The 19,653-nt window shown below is 39.3% G+C and overlaps 1 protein-coding gene across 1 annotated transcript; it reads left to right on the top strand.

Moving 5' to 3' along the window:
• Positions 1–388: 388 nt before the first annotated feature.
• Positions 389–18,961, top strand: LOC124872197 (alpha-synuclein-like). Its single transcript, XM_047371948.1, has 6 exons — positions 389–607; positions 826–976; positions 1,135–1,164; positions 5,730–5,872; positions 16,730–16,801; positions 17,264–18,961. Exons 2-6 carry the CDS (start codon positions 856–858, stop codon positions 17,279–17,281), a joined length of 384 nt encoding a protein of 127 aa, XP_047227904.1. The 5' UTR covers positions 389–607; positions 826–855; the 3' UTR covers positions 17,282–18,961.
• The last annotated feature ends 692 nt before the right edge of the window (positions 18,962–19,653 follow it).

The raw sequence follows: 19,653 nt of genomic DNA, 5'->3' as shown, positions 1-19,653 counted from the left end.
GAAGATCATCTGTAATGTATTTTGAGTTTGACTAATATCCCTTCCCATTCAAGTTTTAATTACATTTTCAACTAATTTGTTTAAAAAATGATATAAATTGTCTCTAAACTGGCCCTCTAGTAGTCATCAACCTGCTACATGCAGCTGTAGTTAACATCTTAGTCACATGTGGGAAGAGAGAATAGCTGAGCCCTGTTGTTTTGAGTAATTACACTGCCACCAGCCTAATTGGTAGTTGAGCCACAGATGACATTAAAAAGGCAGCTGCTGCTCCTACTGTGGATAACCCACGTATAGAAACGGCTATGTAATCCGTGTGTGTGTGTGTGTGTGTGTGTGTGTTTGAGAGAAAGAGAGAGAGAGAGAGAGAGAGAGAGAGAGAGAGTGATCAATCGCTCCTTCTCCATCTCTGTGGCGTGGGAGGCGTCTGTCAAACGGACCCGTGGAGTCCTCTCTGTCCGTCCGAGTGGAGGACACTACACGCCGTCGTTTGTTCGGAGCAGCTGAAGTTTGGAGACTATAGGCGGGTTTACTCTTTGGGGGATACTCTGCTGCCATCCGGGAAAACCCGTCACATTGTGAGCTGAAAGGAAGTTGAAGCAAACAAGTGCGTAAAACACTTTCCTTTCTTTAAAAAAAATATGGTTCGTTAAAGGATTCCTACAGGTGGGATTTGCTCCAAAGCTGCTCGTATTGGGCAGCACAATATTCCAGCCTGCAATAAACCAGTCTGAGGAAAAAACAAAGACGCGGGGCGGTGGCATCATTTCTGTGTTTTAACACCCACTGTTTCAGTTCATCCATCTCTTTGGACCTGCTTTGCAGCTGGGTGCGTGTTAGCCGAACCGAGCCGCCATGGACGCGCTGATGAAGGGTTTCTCTAAAGCCAAGGATGGGGTCGTGGCAGCGGCGGAGAAAACCAAGCAGGGAGTGACTGGAGCGGCTGAGATGACGAAGGATGGGGTTATGTATGTCGGTGGGTTCCGGGAAATCATCTCATTTAAGATCAGGAAATTACTTGTAACCACATCTTTAAAACGCCACTACATTATTATTACCATTATTATATTATTATGATTTGTAAAACTATCATTGTATGTACTTATAAATACTTGGGCCTAATTTTTCTTTCAGGTTCTAAAACAAAGGATGGAGTCTCCACAGGTAACACATTTCTATTAATCCCAATTATAATGAATCGTTTGCTATTGTTAAGTTCTATTATTTATGACTTTACATCAGGCATGATTCTGTTCCTGATATATCTGGGCCCCTGGGCTTTGCCCAAGTGTTGAGACTCTATCCGGAAAAGCTTTTTTTACACATGCAAAATATAATAGTTGGTGACTTACACGTCAGCTAAAACCTCAGGGCCACAGGCTATTGCTACGGTAAGCCCTTGCTAAAGTCTGACCCTGACTGGTATAAAGGTATGCCAAGGTTCTAAAAAGTTACAGTGTCAAATCACTATGACTTGCCATCCAGTAATCCAGAAACACAGAGTAATGCATCGTTTCCCGACCCCAAACCTGTTGCTGCACACTGCCAGTCAGCTGACTAAAGAAAAAGACCATTATGGTTTTTGTATGCCCCCAAGAAAAAAAATTTGGCTGTATAAAAACATTCATTCATTCATCTTCTGTACCGCTTATTCCATTGTGGGTCACCGGGGAGCTGGTGCCTATCTCAATGAGGGTACACCCTGGACAGGTCGCCAATTCATCGCAGGGCAACACAGAGACATACAGGACAAACAACCATGCACACACTCATTCACACCTAAGGGCAATTCAGAGAGACCAGTTAGCCTAACAGTCATGTTTTTGGACTGTGGGAGGAAGCCGGAGTACTCGGAGAGAACCCACGCATGCACAGGGAAAACATGCAAACTCCTTGCAGAAAAAGCCCCGGCCAGGAGTCAAACCCAGGACCTTCTTGCTGCAAGGCAACAGTGCTATATATACAGGGGTGAAAGTAGTTTTAAATTCTAACCGGTACTTAGGGGCGGAGCTAAAGGGGGGGCTGGGGAGGCAATGGGGGCATATATGCATGCAGTGGTGATTGCTCTAAGACTGCAAGGGAAGCTCAGCTTCCCCTAAAATGTCGAAAAATAAGTGATCAAATATATACTGCTGTGTGTACATGTCAGTGACTAAATATGCGCAACAACGCGCTCAACTTTTGTTCAGAATCAGCTTCTTATCACTGGTAACGACGCGGCTTTCCTCTCACTCATTCCCGCAGCTTCACAGTGCTTTAAACAGTGAGTTCAATAGCGAAGTAAAAATGCTGGGCTTTGTCCCGCCCATCGGACGCTCAGCGTCTCTGGGGGTCTATGGGGCAGTGGGCTGGTCTCGGCTGACCCAGACGCTCAGCTTCTGGATGATGATTGGATGATCTGTCTGAGGCTGAATCCCTTTTTGATTGACAGCAAAATGAGCGAATCAGCGATCTTGAAATTGAGCTTCCCCTCCTTGAAAGACCAGCATCCGCCACTGATATGTATATATATATCTATATATATATAGATATAGATATATATCTATATATATATATTTGAGGGGGGCACCGATGAGAGTAACAATTAACACACACACAAATTATATATATATATATATATATATATATATATATATGTATTTTTTTTCAATTGTTAAAGAACTTCCATGTATGAAACAATGACAAACTATTTTCTGATGCATAACGTTTCTTCAGTTTCCGTCATTTCTTTTGAACAAAGAAGTTATTGTTCTCTGCATTGTGGTCGAGTTTTGATTTCATTTAAATTAAAAATTTTGACAGTTGGGTTGTTTAAGTCTGTAGATGCTAAGTGATTTATTGTTTGTCCTGTCCTAATGGAAGCTGCGGTTTTTTATGTCTGTGCACCACCTGTGTAAAATCTCCCAGTCCACTAAATCGAACGCACCAATCTCCTTGGCAACCGTTCTGTTTCGGAGGTAAGCGCGCATGCGCTCTCCTGTAGTGTTTGTGAAATCTCTGGTCGTTACGGTGTTTTCGAGCTGTAATGTGTTGTAGTTCAGCAAAATAACATGAAACTTAACTAGTTTCTCTCCCTTTGCTTTTAACTGGAGTATTTAGCAGCGAGCAGACAGACATTAAACGTAGCGGTGCTCGTTTTAAAGGTTGGCCGTTCACAACAGCCTCGAGCTCCGAGGAGAGAGAAGCAAAGCAAGAGCAATGAGGCTCCATCATAGCAGAACAGTTCAGAAACTATTTGGAATGAGGAGAAAAAAGCTATATTTATAAACAGATTAAGTCGTGTTTTAGACTGCCTGTTGATAGCGGATCTGATCTTTGTGTGCTCGTGAGTTTTTGCAGCTGTAACTGGTTCTGGATGACGGCTTCATAGCAGACAGCCGTTCTTCCCTCTTCCCGGTACTACGTACCGGTGCTGAATCTTTTAGTAGTACGTAGTACCAGACCGTACCGGCTCACTTTCACCCCTGGGTATATATATGTATAAAACATTTCCGCAACTATTCCAAAATTACTTGTACAATTAATAAATGTTATACAGAATATTATTATAACTATAATTAGAAGCAAACCTTAGCAAGGATGTTATTAGGGCCAAGCACCCGAAGATGTTAGCAGCCACACAGTTTTTTTTGTCTTTGGTTTTTTTTGGGGATTTTTTTAAACTATGTTTTTCAAACAGTTATTGACAACGTCCAGAGAACACACGTGAGCCCATATCAGTGTGAGGTTTTAATCTGTTGGATGTTCATGTAGTAACAATATGAAACTATTGGAAAATAGTTGGTGAAAGTCACCCATTCCAAGAACCAATGCATGCACAGGGAGAATAAACCCCATATAGAAAGGCCACAGGCTGGGATTTGAACTCAGGATCTTGACCAGCAACAGTATTACCATCGCACCACTATGCAGCCCTTCACTTCACACAGGCCTGGCATATTTTGGAGATTTTGGGTGTTTTTTTGCTTTCTACAAATGATTTCCTGTTTATAAGAAACATTTTAGAAAGGACAAACACAATAATCGCTTCTGAAAAACAACTGTCATATGGACAAGGACTAAAAACCTTTACGTTAATGTGTACCTAACCCAGGGGTCTACAGCATGTTGTGTTTTAGTTCCTTCCCAGTAGTTCTCCCAAAAATGACAATGAAATAAAGACAGATTGTATATGTAAAGGCAAAAGGAAAATATGGTTTTGGCAAATCTTATATCTGAATATCAAAAGAAATTTCACAACTAAATGAAACTAATGGTTGAAGTGATATTTTTTCTTGTTCATTCTTTAATGTTATTAAGTTGCAATGTTTCTACCTAAGGTTTTAAAGTGGACTAAAATCCTTATAAATGTAAAACTGCTTTTATTCTACTGAAAAGAGACACCCCATTTTAAAAGGTTGATGTGTTTTTTTTATCTAAAACTGGATTTGTGTTCTTTAAGTTTAGATTTTTAACAAATTACATAGTATAGTTTTATAAAAATGGATAAGTTTCCTTGTCTCCAGAGGTCAAGAAGAACCCAAGGCTCTATACAAATTTAATTTTGTGGGGGCAAGATAGAAAATGAGTGACCCATGACCTATACATTTGTTGTAATTTGAATGCAAAGAAGAAACTTGTGTTGCTGCAGCCCCAAAACTGGATCTCACCCAAAGACCCACATTTGCCTGATTCCAGGCCTGACTATAATAATCAATATGTGATATTATTTTTTGCAGGAGAGCAAATTATTTTTGCTTTTCTGTTTAAAATAAAACCAGTTAAATCTTATAACTCTTTATTGTTTTATATTTTTGAGTCAATCGTACGATACCATGAAACTGTAGTCTTTTTACACATGATTATCATAATGTGAGAATATCATTCCGACCCAAGCCTACTTCTAGCAACAGAGGACCAGTTTTAACTCAGCAAATCTTTCACATGAGTGAAAAGTAAAACGAGGTTACCTCACTGAATCCTCAGGTGGTTAACAGGACAGATATATTGTAACTGCCTAACTCTCTACTACACCTGAATGACTCCCTGCAGGCCTTGCTTTGCTATTTCTCTCATAGAATAAGAAGAGAAGCAAAGGCAGGTCTTCTTTATTGATTGTTTAATGGGAACCCTGGCATATGGTTTGTGTGTTTGTTTCTCATACAAAGCAAGTGAGTGACTGTGAGATAAATACAAGATGGCAAAATGTGTTGTCAGCGGCATACATTAGATGATCTGATAATCTGCTTTGGAGAGGTCCATGCAGGCCATGATTACGCCCTGTGAGCCTTCAGGTATTGATTAACGATGCTGAATAACACGGGTTGATCAGTGAAAGCCTTATGAGTTCTCCTGTGGCCTCCATTTCCATTGCAACCGTCCATCAAAGGTGATTAGTACACCAGGGGACAGATTTATTTGTCTTCCCTGTCTCTTTGAACAGAAATGACCTGAGGCTCTTCCTCAAATTAGGTTAGCAGATTAAATTACACATACACCTTTTTCAATCTGTTTGCAACACAGCTAAAATCTTTCAGGAATTACTTGATTTCATGCATTATTTTAAGAATGGAAGTTAAATGTAATAATTAGAGTTCTTCCCTTGCTTCTCAAATTACTTCGATAATTTCGGACCAAATTGTGGGATTTGTCTCATGTTTCTGTTTGTAATCGTCTTCGGTGTTAACACTGTAATAATACAGCCTTCCCTCTGTTCTTCTTTCCCTCTCTCCTTTCTTTTGTCCCCGCAGTCGCTGAAAAAACAGTGTCTGGAGTGTCTCAGGTGGGCGGAGCTGTGGTTACCGGGGTTACGGCTGTAGCCCAGAAAACTGTAGAGGGAGCAGGCAACATCGCCGCTGCCACTGGATTGGTCAAGAAGGATCCAGCCAAACAAGTAAACATATGCTTTTAATCTTACGATGAATAGAGAGTGACATTTGTTGGGGAAATATGTTTTGTGTGTTCTTAAAAACTGATGCTCTCTGATCCTGAGTTTGGTTACCTTTTATAAGGTTTTGCCTTCAGTGTTTATTAAGCACTATCACTACTTCCTCTAGAAGGGTTAGAAAAAAATCCCCTTTATCTTTCCAAAAAGAGATTTTAATCATACTTTTATCTGGTTAAATAAAAGATAAAATAATAAAAAATAAGAATCACTTTCATCTTCTGACATAACCATAGAGGCAGATAACGTAAAGGGCTAACGGTTTTAGTTATCAGAGTGTTCAGCTGCATCCCTAATATGAGCATTACCTGCGTTTTCTAACTGTGCTATATCGTATTAAAGGTAAAGGATTGTGCGACACATGCCAGTCAGATTTATGATCCCACAGGAAAATAAAATTTGCTCTCACACTGTTCTTTGTCTCACCATGTGTGTCGGTGTATCGGTAAACGTGTTTTATGTGGGTCAAAATGGGAAGAAATTAAGCACATTTTATGAAGCATCAAGCCTTTACGTTTTTGAAGTATGTGTTTTATTTATATTGTACCCCTAATGTGTATGGGGCTTGTGTATTGGAATTGGGATTGGGTGAGTTTACAGGTTTAGTTTAGGTTAATTTACAGTGCCACTCTTTCTCATTTTTTTTTCCATAATTTATGATCGTCTGACCATCTTGGGTTGAAAGTTCATTGCTCAATACATAGTCTATAAGTTCTCCCAAGAGGTTAAAAAATTATTAGCTGAATTATTTAAAAAGTAAGTTAAACTGTCAACAGATGGAGTCATTTCAAGCATTTGGCATGTGAAGGTGATTGAATCGTCATTAATGCAGACAGAGAGCTTGCATAGTGTAGCATGAAATTAAATTATGTTATCAGGTCATTAAAGTGGCACTTACCTCAATTCCGTTGGCATGCACGTGTGCAATGTACAAATTGCGTCTCTTGAGTGGTTTCAACGTGCCCAAAGATTCTTCGGCAACTTGGCTTAACTGGAGATCACATTGGATATACTACAGTATCAGATGTGTAGGAAGGAGATGGGGGATGTTTATTTACCTAAAAGGGTTTTTTACACCATTCAAAGATAGGGCAGATGCACATTGGGGAGATTAAATAGAAGGCCTCTGGTAAAAATATTTAGCACTTTTGCTTATAATCCAACTTTTAATTCAACAAATTTATTTTTACCATCTTAAAATGTTTTAGATGGAAAAGTACTTGCGGAAGTAAACATTGAGTTAAATAGTATTTAGAATAAGAAACTCATGTTAGATAAATTGTAAATGAGATTGAAGTTATGTAAAGTTTTCCTTACATATTAATTTAGCTGAAGGATTGACACATCTGTGATAATGTTGGGGGATTGCACAAACATTTTATTGATTTCACTGGATATGATTAACTTACGATCTTCAGTTTTGTAATCTGTAGCATATTCTGTTGTGGCACTTTGTCGATTTTTGGCTACAAAATGCAGCAGGCAGGCACACCATTGTTCCAACGTTGCATCTGGCTCCCAGAATTCAGGCATTATGCTGTTTTTGAACTAAATGTTGGGCCACATTATTTTAGCCACACTATCTAAGCATGCTGCTATCTTACTTAAACCCAGGGGTGAAAGTGAGCCGGTACGGTCCGGTACTGCGTACCACTAAAAGATTAATCCAGAACCAGTTACGGCTGCAAAAACTCACGAGCACACAAAGAACATCAGATCCGCTACCAACAGGCAGTCTAAAACATAAATATAGCTTTTTTCTCCTCATTCCAAATAGTTTCTGAACTGTTCTGCTATGATGGAGCCTCATTGCTCTTGCTTTGCGTCTTTCTCCTCGGAGCTCGAGGCTGTTGTGAACGGCCAACCTTTACAACGAGCACCGCTACGTTTAATGTCTGTCTGCTCGCTGCTAAATATCCCAGTTAAAAGCAAAGGGAGAGAAACTAGTTAAGTTTCATGTTATTTTGCTGAACTACAACCACACATTACAGCTCGAAAACACCGCTTATGACCAGAGATTCCACATACACTACAGGAGAGCGCATGCGCGCTTACCTCCGAAACAGAACGGTTGCAAAGGAGATTGGTGCTTTCGATTTAGTGGACTGGGAGATTTTACACAGGTGGTGCAGAGACATAAAAAAAACCGCAGCTTGCATTAGGACAGGATGAACAACAAATTACTTAGCATCTACAGACATTAAAAAAAAAACTCGAAAACAACCGAACTGTCAAATGTTTTTATTTAAATGAAATCAAAACTAGACCACAATGCAGAGAACAATAACTTCTTTGTTCAAAAGAAATGACGGAAACTGAAGAAAAGTTATGCATCAGAAAATAGTTTGTCATTGTTTATATATATATATATATATATACACACACACAGTGGTTGGACAATGAAACTGAAACACCTGTCATTTTAGTGTGGGAGGTTTCAAGGCTAAATTGGACCAGCCTGGTAGTCTTCATTGATTGTACATTGCACCAGTAAGAGCAGAGTGTGAAGGTTCAATTAGCAGGGTAAGAGCACAGTTTTGCTCAAAATATTGAAATGCACACAACATTATGGGTGACATACCAGAGTCCAAAAGAGGACAAATTGTTGGTGCACGTCTTGCTGGCGCATCTGTGACCAAGACAGCAAGTCTTTGTGATGTATCAAGAGCCACGATATCCAGGATAATGTCAGCATACCACCAAGAAGGACGAACCACATCCAACAGGATTAACTGTGGACACAAGAGGAAGCTGTCTGAAAGGATGTTCAGGTGCTAACCCGGATTGTATCCAAAAAACATAAAACCACTGCTGCCCAAATCACGGCAGAATTAAATGTGCACCTCAACTCTCCTGTTTCCACCAGAACTGTCCGTCGGGAGCTCCACAGGGTCAATATACATGTCCTTCTCAAAATATTAACATATTGTGATAAAGTTCATTATTTTCCATAATGTAATGATGAAAATTTAACATTCATATATTTTAGATTCATTGCACACTAAGTGAAATATTTCAGGTCTTTTATTGTCTTAATACGAATGATTTTGGCATACAGCTCATGAAAACCCAAAATTCCTATCTCACAAAATTAGCATATCATTAAAAGGGTCTCTAAACGAGCTATGAACCTAATCATCTGAATCAACGAGTTAACTCTAAACACCTGCAAAAGATTCCTGAGGCCTTTAAAACTCCCAGCCTGGTTCATCACTCAAAACCCCAATCATGGGTAAGACTGCCGACCTGACTGCTGTCCAGAAGGCCACTATTGACACCCTCAAGCAAGAGAGTAAGACACAGAAAGAAATTTCTGAACAAATAGGCTGTTCCCAGAGTGCTGTATCAAGGCACCTCAGTGGGAAGTCTGTGGGAAGGAAAAAGTGTGGCAGAAAACGCTGCACAACGAGAAGAGGTGACCGGACCCTGAGGAAGATTGTGGAGAAGGGCCGATTCCAGACCTAGGGGGACCTGCGGAAGCAGTGGACTGAGTCTGGAGTAGAAACATCCAGAGCCACCGTGCACAGGCGTGTGCAGGAAATGGGCTACAGGTGCCGCATTCCCCAGGTCAAGCCCCTTTTGAACCAGAAACAGCGGCAGAAGCGCCTGACCTGGGCTACAGAGAAGCAGCACTGGACTGTTGCTCAGTGGTCCAAAGTACTTTTTTCGGATGAAAGCAAATTCTGCATGTCATTCGGAAATCAAGGTGCCAGAGTCTGGAGGAAGACTGGGGAGAAGGAAATGCCAAAATGCCTGAAGTCCAGTGTCAAGTACCCACAGTCAGTGATGGTCTGGGGTGCCGTGTCAGCTGCTGGTGTTGGTCCACTGTGTTTTATCAAGGGCAGGGTCAATGCAGCTAGTTATCAGGAGATTTTGGAGCACTTCATGCTTCCATCTGCTGAAAAGCTTTATGGAGATGAAGATTTCATTTTTCAGCACAACCTGGCACCTGCTCACAGTGCCAAAACCACTGGTAAATGGTTTACTGACCATGGTATCACTGTGCTCAATTGGCCTGCCAACTCTCCTGACCTGAACCCCATAGAGAATCTGTGGGATATTGTGAAGAGAACGTTGAGAGACTCAAGACCCAACACTCTGGATGAGCTAAAGGCCGCTATCGAAGCATCCTGGGCCTCCATAAGACCTCAGCAGTGCCACAGGCTGATTGCCTCCATGCCACGCCGCATTGAAGCAGTCATTTCTGCAAAAGGATTCCCGACCAAGTATTGAGTGCATAACTGTACATGATTATTTGAAGGTTGACGTTTTTTGTATTAAAAACACTTTTCTTTTATTGGTCGGATGAAATATGCTAATTTTGTGAGATAGGAATTTTGGGTTTTCATGAGCTGTATGCCAAAATCATCCGTATTAAGACAATAAAAGACCTGAAATATTTCAGTTAGTGTGCAATGAATCTAAAATATATGAATGTTAAATTTTCATCATGATATTATGGAAAATAATGAACTTTATCACAATATGCTAATATTTTGAGAAGGACCTGTACACGGCCAGGCTGCTATAGCCAAACCTTTGGTCACTCATGCCAATGCCAAAGGTCGGTTTCAATGGTGCAAAGAGCGCAAATCTTGGGCTGTGGACAATGTGAAACATGTATTGTTCTCTGATGAGTCCACCTTTACTGTTTTCCCCACATCCGGGAGAGTCAAGGTGTGGAGAAGCCCCAAAGAAGCGTATCACCCAGACTGTTGCATGCCCAGAGTGAAGCATGGGGGTCAATCAGTGATGGTTTGGGCTGTCATATCATGGCATTCCCTTGGCCCAATACTTGTGCTAGATGGGCGCGTCAGTGCCAAGGACTACCAAACCATTCTTGAGGACCATGTGCATCCAATGGTTCAAACATTGTATCCTGAAGGTGGTGCCATGTATCAGGATGACAATGCACCAATACACACAGCAAGACTGGTGAAAGATTGGTTTGATAAACATGAAAGTGAAGTTGAACATCTCCCATGGCCTGCACAGTCACCAGATCTAAATATTATTGAGCCACTTTGGGGTGTTTTGGAGGAGCGAGTCAGGAAACGTTTTCCTCCACCAGTATCACATAGTGACCTGGCCACTATCCTGCAAGAAGAATGGCTTAAAATCCCTCTGACCACTGTGCAGGACTTGTATATGTCATTCCCACGAATTGATGCTGTACTGGCCGCAAAAGGAGGCACTACACCATACTAATAAATTATTGTGGTCTAAAACCAGGTGTTTCAGTTTCATTGTCCAACCCCTGTATATCAGTGGCGGATGCTGGTCTGTCAAGGAGGGGAAGCTCAATTTCAAGAGTGCTGATTCGCTCATTTTGCTGTCAATCAAAAAGGGATTCAGCCTCAGACAGATCATCCAATCATCATCCAGAAGCTGAGCGTCTGGGTCAGCCGAGGCCAGCCCACTGCCCCATAGAACCCCAGAGACGCTGAGCGTCCGATGGGCGGGACAAAGCCCAGCATTTTTACTTCGCTATTGAACTCACTGTTTAAAGCACTGTGAAGCTGCGGGAATGAGTGAGAGGAAAGCCGCGTCGTTACCAGTGATAAGAAGCTGATTCTGAACAAAAGTTGTGCGCGTTGTTGCGCATATTTAGTCACTGACATGTACACACAACCGTTTATATTTGATCACTTATTTTTTGACATTTTAGGGGAAGTTAAGCTTCCCTTGCAGTCTTGGAGCAGTCGCCACTGCATGCATATATGCCCCCATTGGCTCCCCAGACCCCCGTTTAGCTCCGCCCCTAAGTACCAGCAAGAATTTAAAACTACTTTCACCCCTGCTTAGACCTACATCTTATGCAGAGCTCTGTCTTTTAATGACCAAAGTTTGTCATTAAAATAACAGGACAGTCCTAATCTTTTGTTTTGGAAGACAGCTCAGTTATTTAAAAGACAAAATTAAATTGAAAGTGTTTACTTACTAAAACTGTTCTTTAAACAGGTAATTTGGCATCTAATGTGACAAAAAAGAGCTTAGTTTGTCTCTGTACATTTGCTGTGTGTACATGTGCTCAGCTATGTTGGAACAGGAAGGGGCCATCCCCAAACTGTTCTAACAAAGTGTCATCGAGACTCACCATAAGATTTCCGGACTTAGAGGAATGATTCGTCTCCACGGCTCCGGAGTCCATTGGAGACATGCTTTACACCACTGCATCCAGCTCTTTGCATTGGACTTGGATGCAGCTGCTGGGCCACTGAAACCCATTCCTTAAAGCTCTCTCTGTACATTTGTGGAGCTAATCTAATGGCCACATGTTTGGAGGTCTGAAGCTATTAATTCTGCACATTATGTGCCTCCTGCTCTTTGATTTTACGTGGCCTACCAGTTCCTGTCTGAGTTGCTATTGTTCCCAATCACTTTCACTTTGTTATAACACCACTAACTGTTACCTGTGGAATATTTACTGGCGAGGAAATTTTATGAAAGGACTTATTGCATAGGTGGCATCCTACTAGCTGGAATTCACTGAGCTCCTGAGAGCAACCTATTCTTTCACAACTGTTTGTAGAAGCAGTCGGCATGCCTAGGTCCTGGATTTTATACACCTGTGTTGATGGAAGTGATTGGAGCACCTGAATTCAATGACTCTTAGCAGTATAGTATATGTCCTTTAAACAGGATTTAAAGATGCTTTGTTATCTCTAGATACCAAAATACGAGGAGCTTTAAATCCAATATTGATGCTTATTTCCGGAGTTATATAAGTACACTGTCTCTGTACAGATATACCAGTGTATTTAAACTTACCCTGAGGCAGTACCACAGTGCATTCCTCCATTTCATGTTGAAGCTCCAAACTAAGTCTTCACTGTGTTAAAAATGGCGCACCGACCTTGAGTCATTTGTCATCATTTTTCATATCTGCTGCACGTCTTTCTCACCTGAAATGAAAGCTGTTACATACTGGTAGCTACCCGGCATTCTTCATCAGTCAATCTGGCCTTCGTCTGTCAACAGGGGAGGAGGAGGCTAAGGCTGTTTATTGTAGCAAACAATTTGCTGTTCAGACAGGAGTCAAACATGAAAAATTACTCCTTTTTTTTCATGTCTGCAGAAGGCGTTTTTATTCTTTATTTTGTCTCTATCTGTTTTTGTAGTTCTTCGTTAAAATCACCAAAAATGCAGTATCGCATATTTTGTAAAATTAGATGTTTCTTTATTTGAAAAATAACAGATAAAAAAAACCTAACATTTAAAGATGATCAAAATAAATAAAAAAACAGGAAACTTACAAGACTTTTTTTCGTTAAGCAGTTAGCATTAAAATAACACTTCGCTGGTCATGGTGTTGAAACTGCAGATTTTTTTCCTCTAGGTTCATGAAGAAACATGGTGAAGATAGAATTAACACTATGAACCCATATTAATGAATATTTGTTGCTGTTTTTCAACCAATAGTTGGTAGATATATTTAAAAAGTGGTATTGGGGGGAAAAAAACGGTCGTACATTAAAAATATTTTTTATTTTTTACATTGTTGTTACAGTGGACTTTGTAATGTAATTCTAATTTAATTTTGTCAGAGTTTTTATTACTAATTTATGTATATTACTTTATATATTTTTGAAAAATCTCCTCTTTTATTTTTATGTTATTTTTATACAGAATTCCTTCACATAATCTTCATTTTTAAATACATCTTCTTACTTTTGACATTGGTGTTATTGTTAAAGGGTTTCAGATGTTTATTGCTCATATTATCATCTGAAACGTGGAAACTGGACTTTCACAGAACGACTCCTGTGGTCTTTTTGTTGAACTCATCCGACCACAGAACAGCTTTCTACTTCAAGCCGGTCCAGCCAAAATTAGCTCAGGTTCAGAACAGTCAACAATGTTTCTGTAGCTTGTTCATTCATTCTTAGCGTAGCTAAATGAAGAGAACAGCAAAATGTTCTCACTCAGAGCAATTTTAAGAGCTGTTCCTTACGCGTATCAAACATTCAATCATGACTCTTTCCTTTCTTAGTCTTCTAGCCTGAACTGTTTTTAGTGTGTATTCCACAAAAAGTATTATGGTAGCACAGAGAAGGGCTTGTAATATGTTTATGTTAAGTCATTGCATTTATATTTCCCCCCTATTAATGAGATGTTAAAATGACATAATCCCTACAAGTGAATTGAATTTGGCTGTAATTACCCACCTGTTTTTGATTAGCAGGGAACAATACGCTTCCCAGGGAACAAAAACACGTTTTTCAATGTTTGTTGTGATGCTAAATAATCTGTTCCTTAATTAGCACTGAGGCACAGGGGAATTCATGACTGTGAATTGAGACAGCAATATCAGGACTCCTTGCACTCACATTTCCTTAACTGTGGCTTTACAGGTTGCAGTAAGCAGTGATGTGCACCATGAAGAGATAAGACACAAAAGCTTCAGGAAAAACTGTGTTTTTTCACCTCATTTTAACTCCTTTAGTCTTTTACATCACTCTTAAAAGAAGTTAGTTTCATTAGCTTCTTCAACAATACGGGTGAAAACAAATCCGGCATTAAGTAAGGTCGTGACAAGTTAGAGGACAGATGAACCGATGGATAATAAATGCATCAGGGCTGACTGAGAGGTCTGACAGAAAGAAACCAGCAGATTGAAAAAGATTATAACCTGATTCTTTTTAGCAAGAGACTGGCATACAGATGGCAACAGATTGTCCTCATTTAACAAACGATCCCAGGTGGCTCAGAGTCATTAAACATCATTAATATTGATTCTATTTAAAAATTAATGCCAGGTGGAAAAAGTCCTTCAGCGACTCTCCTGAGACACTCAGACAGATAAAGACACACCCACAGATGAGCAAACAGATGATGCTGAGACGTTTTGTCCAGATTAATCTTCTCATTCAATTGTTTCACCACTTCATCAGCTGCTGGTGACTCATCCTGAAACAGAGTGGCTGGAAAGGTAGAAGGACAGAGAAATACACCCATGTGGAACAAAAACGCAGCTTCTTAACTTATTGTTAGTTGCTTGCTGTGGTGAATTAGCGTTTACAGAGACAATTCAGACTAGATTTGTCTAATCTTAATGTTTCAACCAGATTCTACTTTATTTAATATCCGGGTGCTCCTCCAGGAAAACACAGGCGTGATGGCTGGTTATAAATGCAACAGGAGGAGGAGAATGTGCAAAAACATTCTAAAGGTTATATTCTCCATCTGGTAGCCCCACACACTCACAAGCATTCATCAACACACAGTAATCACCCCCATCATGGAAGGTCGTTTCAATGGCACGGTGTAATCAAAATGAGAGAGACGTCCATTTTTCATCAGTGTTTTAAACCTCATCCTTTTTTTGTGATATATCCTGAAACAAAGAAAGAGTTTATTGTGTTTATTTGGTATTTAAGATTAGACAGACTTTTTATTCTTCAAAATTAGCTGTTGAAATAGCTTCCATTTTAAGGATATCTCAAGTAATCTTTTTTATGCAGATGGTCCACTCCACCAGAGTTGTGTTTGCAGTTGTAACAACCTCATCTTAAAGTGAGGGAATGTTTGCTTCATATTATTGTCCTTTTTTTCTTAAAGCTTTGCTAATTAATTTAGTTGTAAATGAAAATCAGCCAATTTAATAAATGTACTAATTATATAAAACAACCCTATCCGCATAGAAGTTTCTGTTATGCAAAACTAAACTGTGACCTAAAGCAAACAATCCACTAAAATAAAGACACATATAAAAACATACCTGCACTCCTCTGATTTAAAATCAAGTAATTTACTTTACACGATTCACTTTCACATCCATACTACTCAAAATATTGAATATTTGTCGACATTGCAATAGCATTGCATGCAATTTTGCAATTGCAAGGGTGCAATATTTGGCAGGATATTATATTTTAGGTGCCATGCACCATAAATAATATAACAATAAACATAGATAAATATCTTAAATTAAATAATATTTCTGGCTGGAAGGATAAACTTTCACCACTCTCGATGCCCATATTTGAAATACATTTTTTGTAAAAGAAAAAGACTCATTATTCAGCAGTAGTTTCACAATTACGAAGTTGGGACCAAAACTTAGCTATGTAGCCGAAATTAAAAATGCCTTGAGTGGAGGAAAACTAACTCCACACATTAACTATTCTCACCATTAAACATGGGAAAAAAAATTTCATCAGCAAAAGGAAAGCTGGTCAGAGTTAAGGTGAAGACCTGGAAAAATCAGTTAAAATCTTAAAAAGACTTAAGACTTAGGAAGAGTTTCACCTCCTAACAGTACCTGAAAGATGCAGAGCTACAAGTTAATTTGTTAGACTGTCCCAGTCAAAGGCCAGACAGAAATCAAATTAAATATCTGTTCCTAGATTTCAAATTGCATGTTCACAGTTGCCCCTTACTCTATCCGACTGAACCTGAGCTATTTTGCAAAGAAGAATTAACAATTGTTAATTGTAAAGAATTGTTTATAATTTCCTCTGTGCTTCTCAATTATGTACTACCTTGGATTGGTCTACCCCATAAAATCTCAAGGAAATACCCTTTTTCAAGGCACTGTATAGTTTAAGAGTGTCCCTTGGCTTAAATGCAGACCAGTGTCCAACTACACAAGACAAGACATGCGTTAGCTTAGCTAATTACCTAATGAAGCTTTCTACAGACATCTAGCCAGCCTGAAAAAAGACTCAGGGTAAAACATGTAGGCTTCCCTCATACAGTGATAACACTGTTCATGTCCCATACAACATTATCTGCACAGGATATATGAAAGATGAAGACACAAGGTATAAAGTTTGGAAGTAAAATATACTTATATTTCTCCAGGGTGAGGATGCTTCAGCAGTACCAGATGCAGTGGAGTCACCAGTCGATACTGACTTCACTGAACCTACAGAGGTAAAACTGTTGCACTGCTTTCTACACACAGTACAAAGAAATAGTACATACCTGTTGGAGAGTTTATCTCACATTTACTAGAGGGCTTGCAAGAATATAAAGGTGATGATAATTAATTATTTTAAGTAATCAAAGGTTTATTTACCACACAGCCACTGGTGTAGACTAATTATAATGCATACAGTTAATCGGGATTGTCTCAGAAATTTGTTAATTGATCATACAGATAAAGAAAATAAATTTATGTCTGAGACATTTTCCTGTTAAGGCCACAGTCTGACTTTCAGCCCTGTGTGGCATCCGTTAGAGGTCATTAATAAATCATACGAATGGGTGGGGTGTTTGTAGACCGGCTCCAGTGTCTGAGATGAGACATCAACATGGAGAAGGGGGATCATATTTCACATTTGCTTATGTGACAGTAGAGCCACAGCAAACCTCCTGTTCCTTTCCTTTCCCCAGGAGGACTCGGATGACTGAGTAGCTGAATGGCTTCACAGTCAAAGCAAAATGGCCCAAACATTCCATGTCGCTCTGCCAAGTCCCGTCGTGCCTCGTCTCATGGAGTCTGTGCTCGGCGTCTGTGCGTTTCCGTGTGTGCTGTTCTGTGTGTTTTTGCAGTAAATGTCATGTAGAGAGATGGAGAAATGTTGTGCGAGTGTGCTGGCGCATCCTGCATCCCGGGCGACGCCTCAGGTTTGTGTGTTTTCTGTGACCAGCTGTCGTTTACAGTGACTCCCTCCCACTGAGAAGGCCGCCTGATCACAGAGTGTGTGTCTGTCCTCTGTCAGCTGGTTGGCCGTGTCAGTAACACAAACCTGGAAGTATACCACAATCTACAAACACCTAAGTGTCTCTATATAAAGCTACAATTTACACCGATCTGTTTGAAATGGGTGCATAATAATAATCTCTATTTTGTTGTGTATTTTGTCACTGTTTTTTGCGATGGACTATAAAGTGCTGAGCTGTTTGTGCATTCATGTTGTATTTTATAGCATGTAAAGTAAAATTCAGCTTCACCGCTGTCATGAATTTATTTGGATTCAGATATTGAATAAAATATATAAAGCGTGGGATTATGCCCTTAGAATTCATATACAAGCGACTCTGTATAATGAATTATGTATTTACAAAAAAATTTGTGTTTATGAATCAAATTTCTGTTTCAAGACATGATTTCCTAAATGAAAGCAAACTTATTCACACTTAGACCACATATTGTTGTCAAAACCTAACAGGCACTCATATTACCTTGTTTCTCATAGGATTTTTATCTGTTTACATGAAATTTGAGGTAATAATCATATTTAATGTAGAGGAGAATAAAGTAGATTAGTTGTTAACAAAATAGCCACAGTTCTTGAACTGCTCTGCTGGAATTATAGCGCCCCCTATATTTACTGGCACCTCTGGAAAAAATAAAATAAATATATGTTTTATTACAGTAGGATAATCTCAGAATGGAAAAATTTAATGATCACAGATGGGGAAACAAGCCCACATCAATTGCTTTTTACAATATCACTAGTAATTGTTCACACTTCTAACATATCTTCTAAAATAAATCACTAACTTGTTCACCGGAAGCTTTAACTTGTAATCTTTGAGTCCTTGATTCTCAAGCACTGAATTTGAACAAACAAGGCTGGAACGACGAGGAAGCAAATTTATCTTGTCAACAAGCACAGTGAGCAGAGGGGTAAGAGAGTTAAAAACAACCTCCAAAGCTCACTGTTTTTCATTTTGAGATAATGCTACTGCAACAAAAGATGAACTTATTTCACACACTGTAAGGACAACAGTTTGTGTAATCGCCAAAGATAAGATGTTAAAAATTGGATACTAAATATAAATCTGATAAATGTCACCTTGTTTTACTTTCATAACTTTTTTTCATCTGGTTGGGGTAGGAACTGGTTCAAAAGTAATCATATTGTATTAGCGTAATGGTTCCGAAGGTTAGGGTGCAAACCCCAGATGAGCAATCAGAAACTAACTGAGGGCTCTTGAGATATTTACTAGGAATAAAATAAAATATAACAATATCCATAATTGAGTATGTCTTCTACAATTGTTACAGGAGATTAAAAAAAATGCCTGAATAAACTGATAAACAAATGCTATGAAAATAAATGTTTCATTATACTGTTTGTTGAACTGGCGTATTAGCAATGATTGTATACATCTACTATAGATATTCCTGCAAATCTTTGTCTCTGTTACTTTGTATGTCAGACACAGAAAAGCATTGATCCATAGTTAGAATACTTTAAAACATAATATTTTAATTATTTCTTAATGGACTTTGAAAAGGCTAGATACCTTCAGAGTTGATAATTTTATTATTGGTATAGCAAATCTGACTTTAATCTAGTCTCTGGTCGAATCCTGATGTCTTGGAATTAAAAAACAAATTTAGAGCTCACAGCAAACATGCAAAAGTGTCTTAAACAAAATCAGTGCAAAGGATGTCAAGGAGACAGGAAAGGTTGTTGCTCTGGACATGTTTTCCTCTGAAGCTAATGGTGGTGATCTTTGGCCTCCACGTCTCCACATGCTGCCGTGTCCTTGAACAAGACACTGCTGCCTCCCCAGATGACAGGTGAGCTCCTGAAACACCAAAGGTTCTCGGTTTGATTTAATGGGAAGGTTGTAAGGTAAAGTATGTATTGTTTAATGTTTTTTTTGGAATTTGCTAATACATATGATAATGCAAGCACATTTTAAAGTGCCATGTACTACTAATAACCCCTTAAACCTTTTCAGATTTTTTCACAAACCAACTACGAACTTTGATGTGTTTTATTGGGATTTTAGTTATGGATCAACACGAAATTTTGCATAATTGA

The sequence above is a fragment of the Girardinichthys multiradiatus genome, chromosome 8 (genome assembly GCF_021462225.1).
Source record: "Girardinichthys multiradiatus isolate DD_20200921_A chromosome 8, DD_fGirMul_XY1, whole genome shotgun sequence".
NCBI lineage: Eukaryota > Metazoa > Chordata > Actinopteri > Cyprinodontiformes > Goodeidae > Girardinichthys > Girardinichthys multiradiatus.
This window is presented reverse-complemented; position numbering and strand designations above follow the sequence as displayed.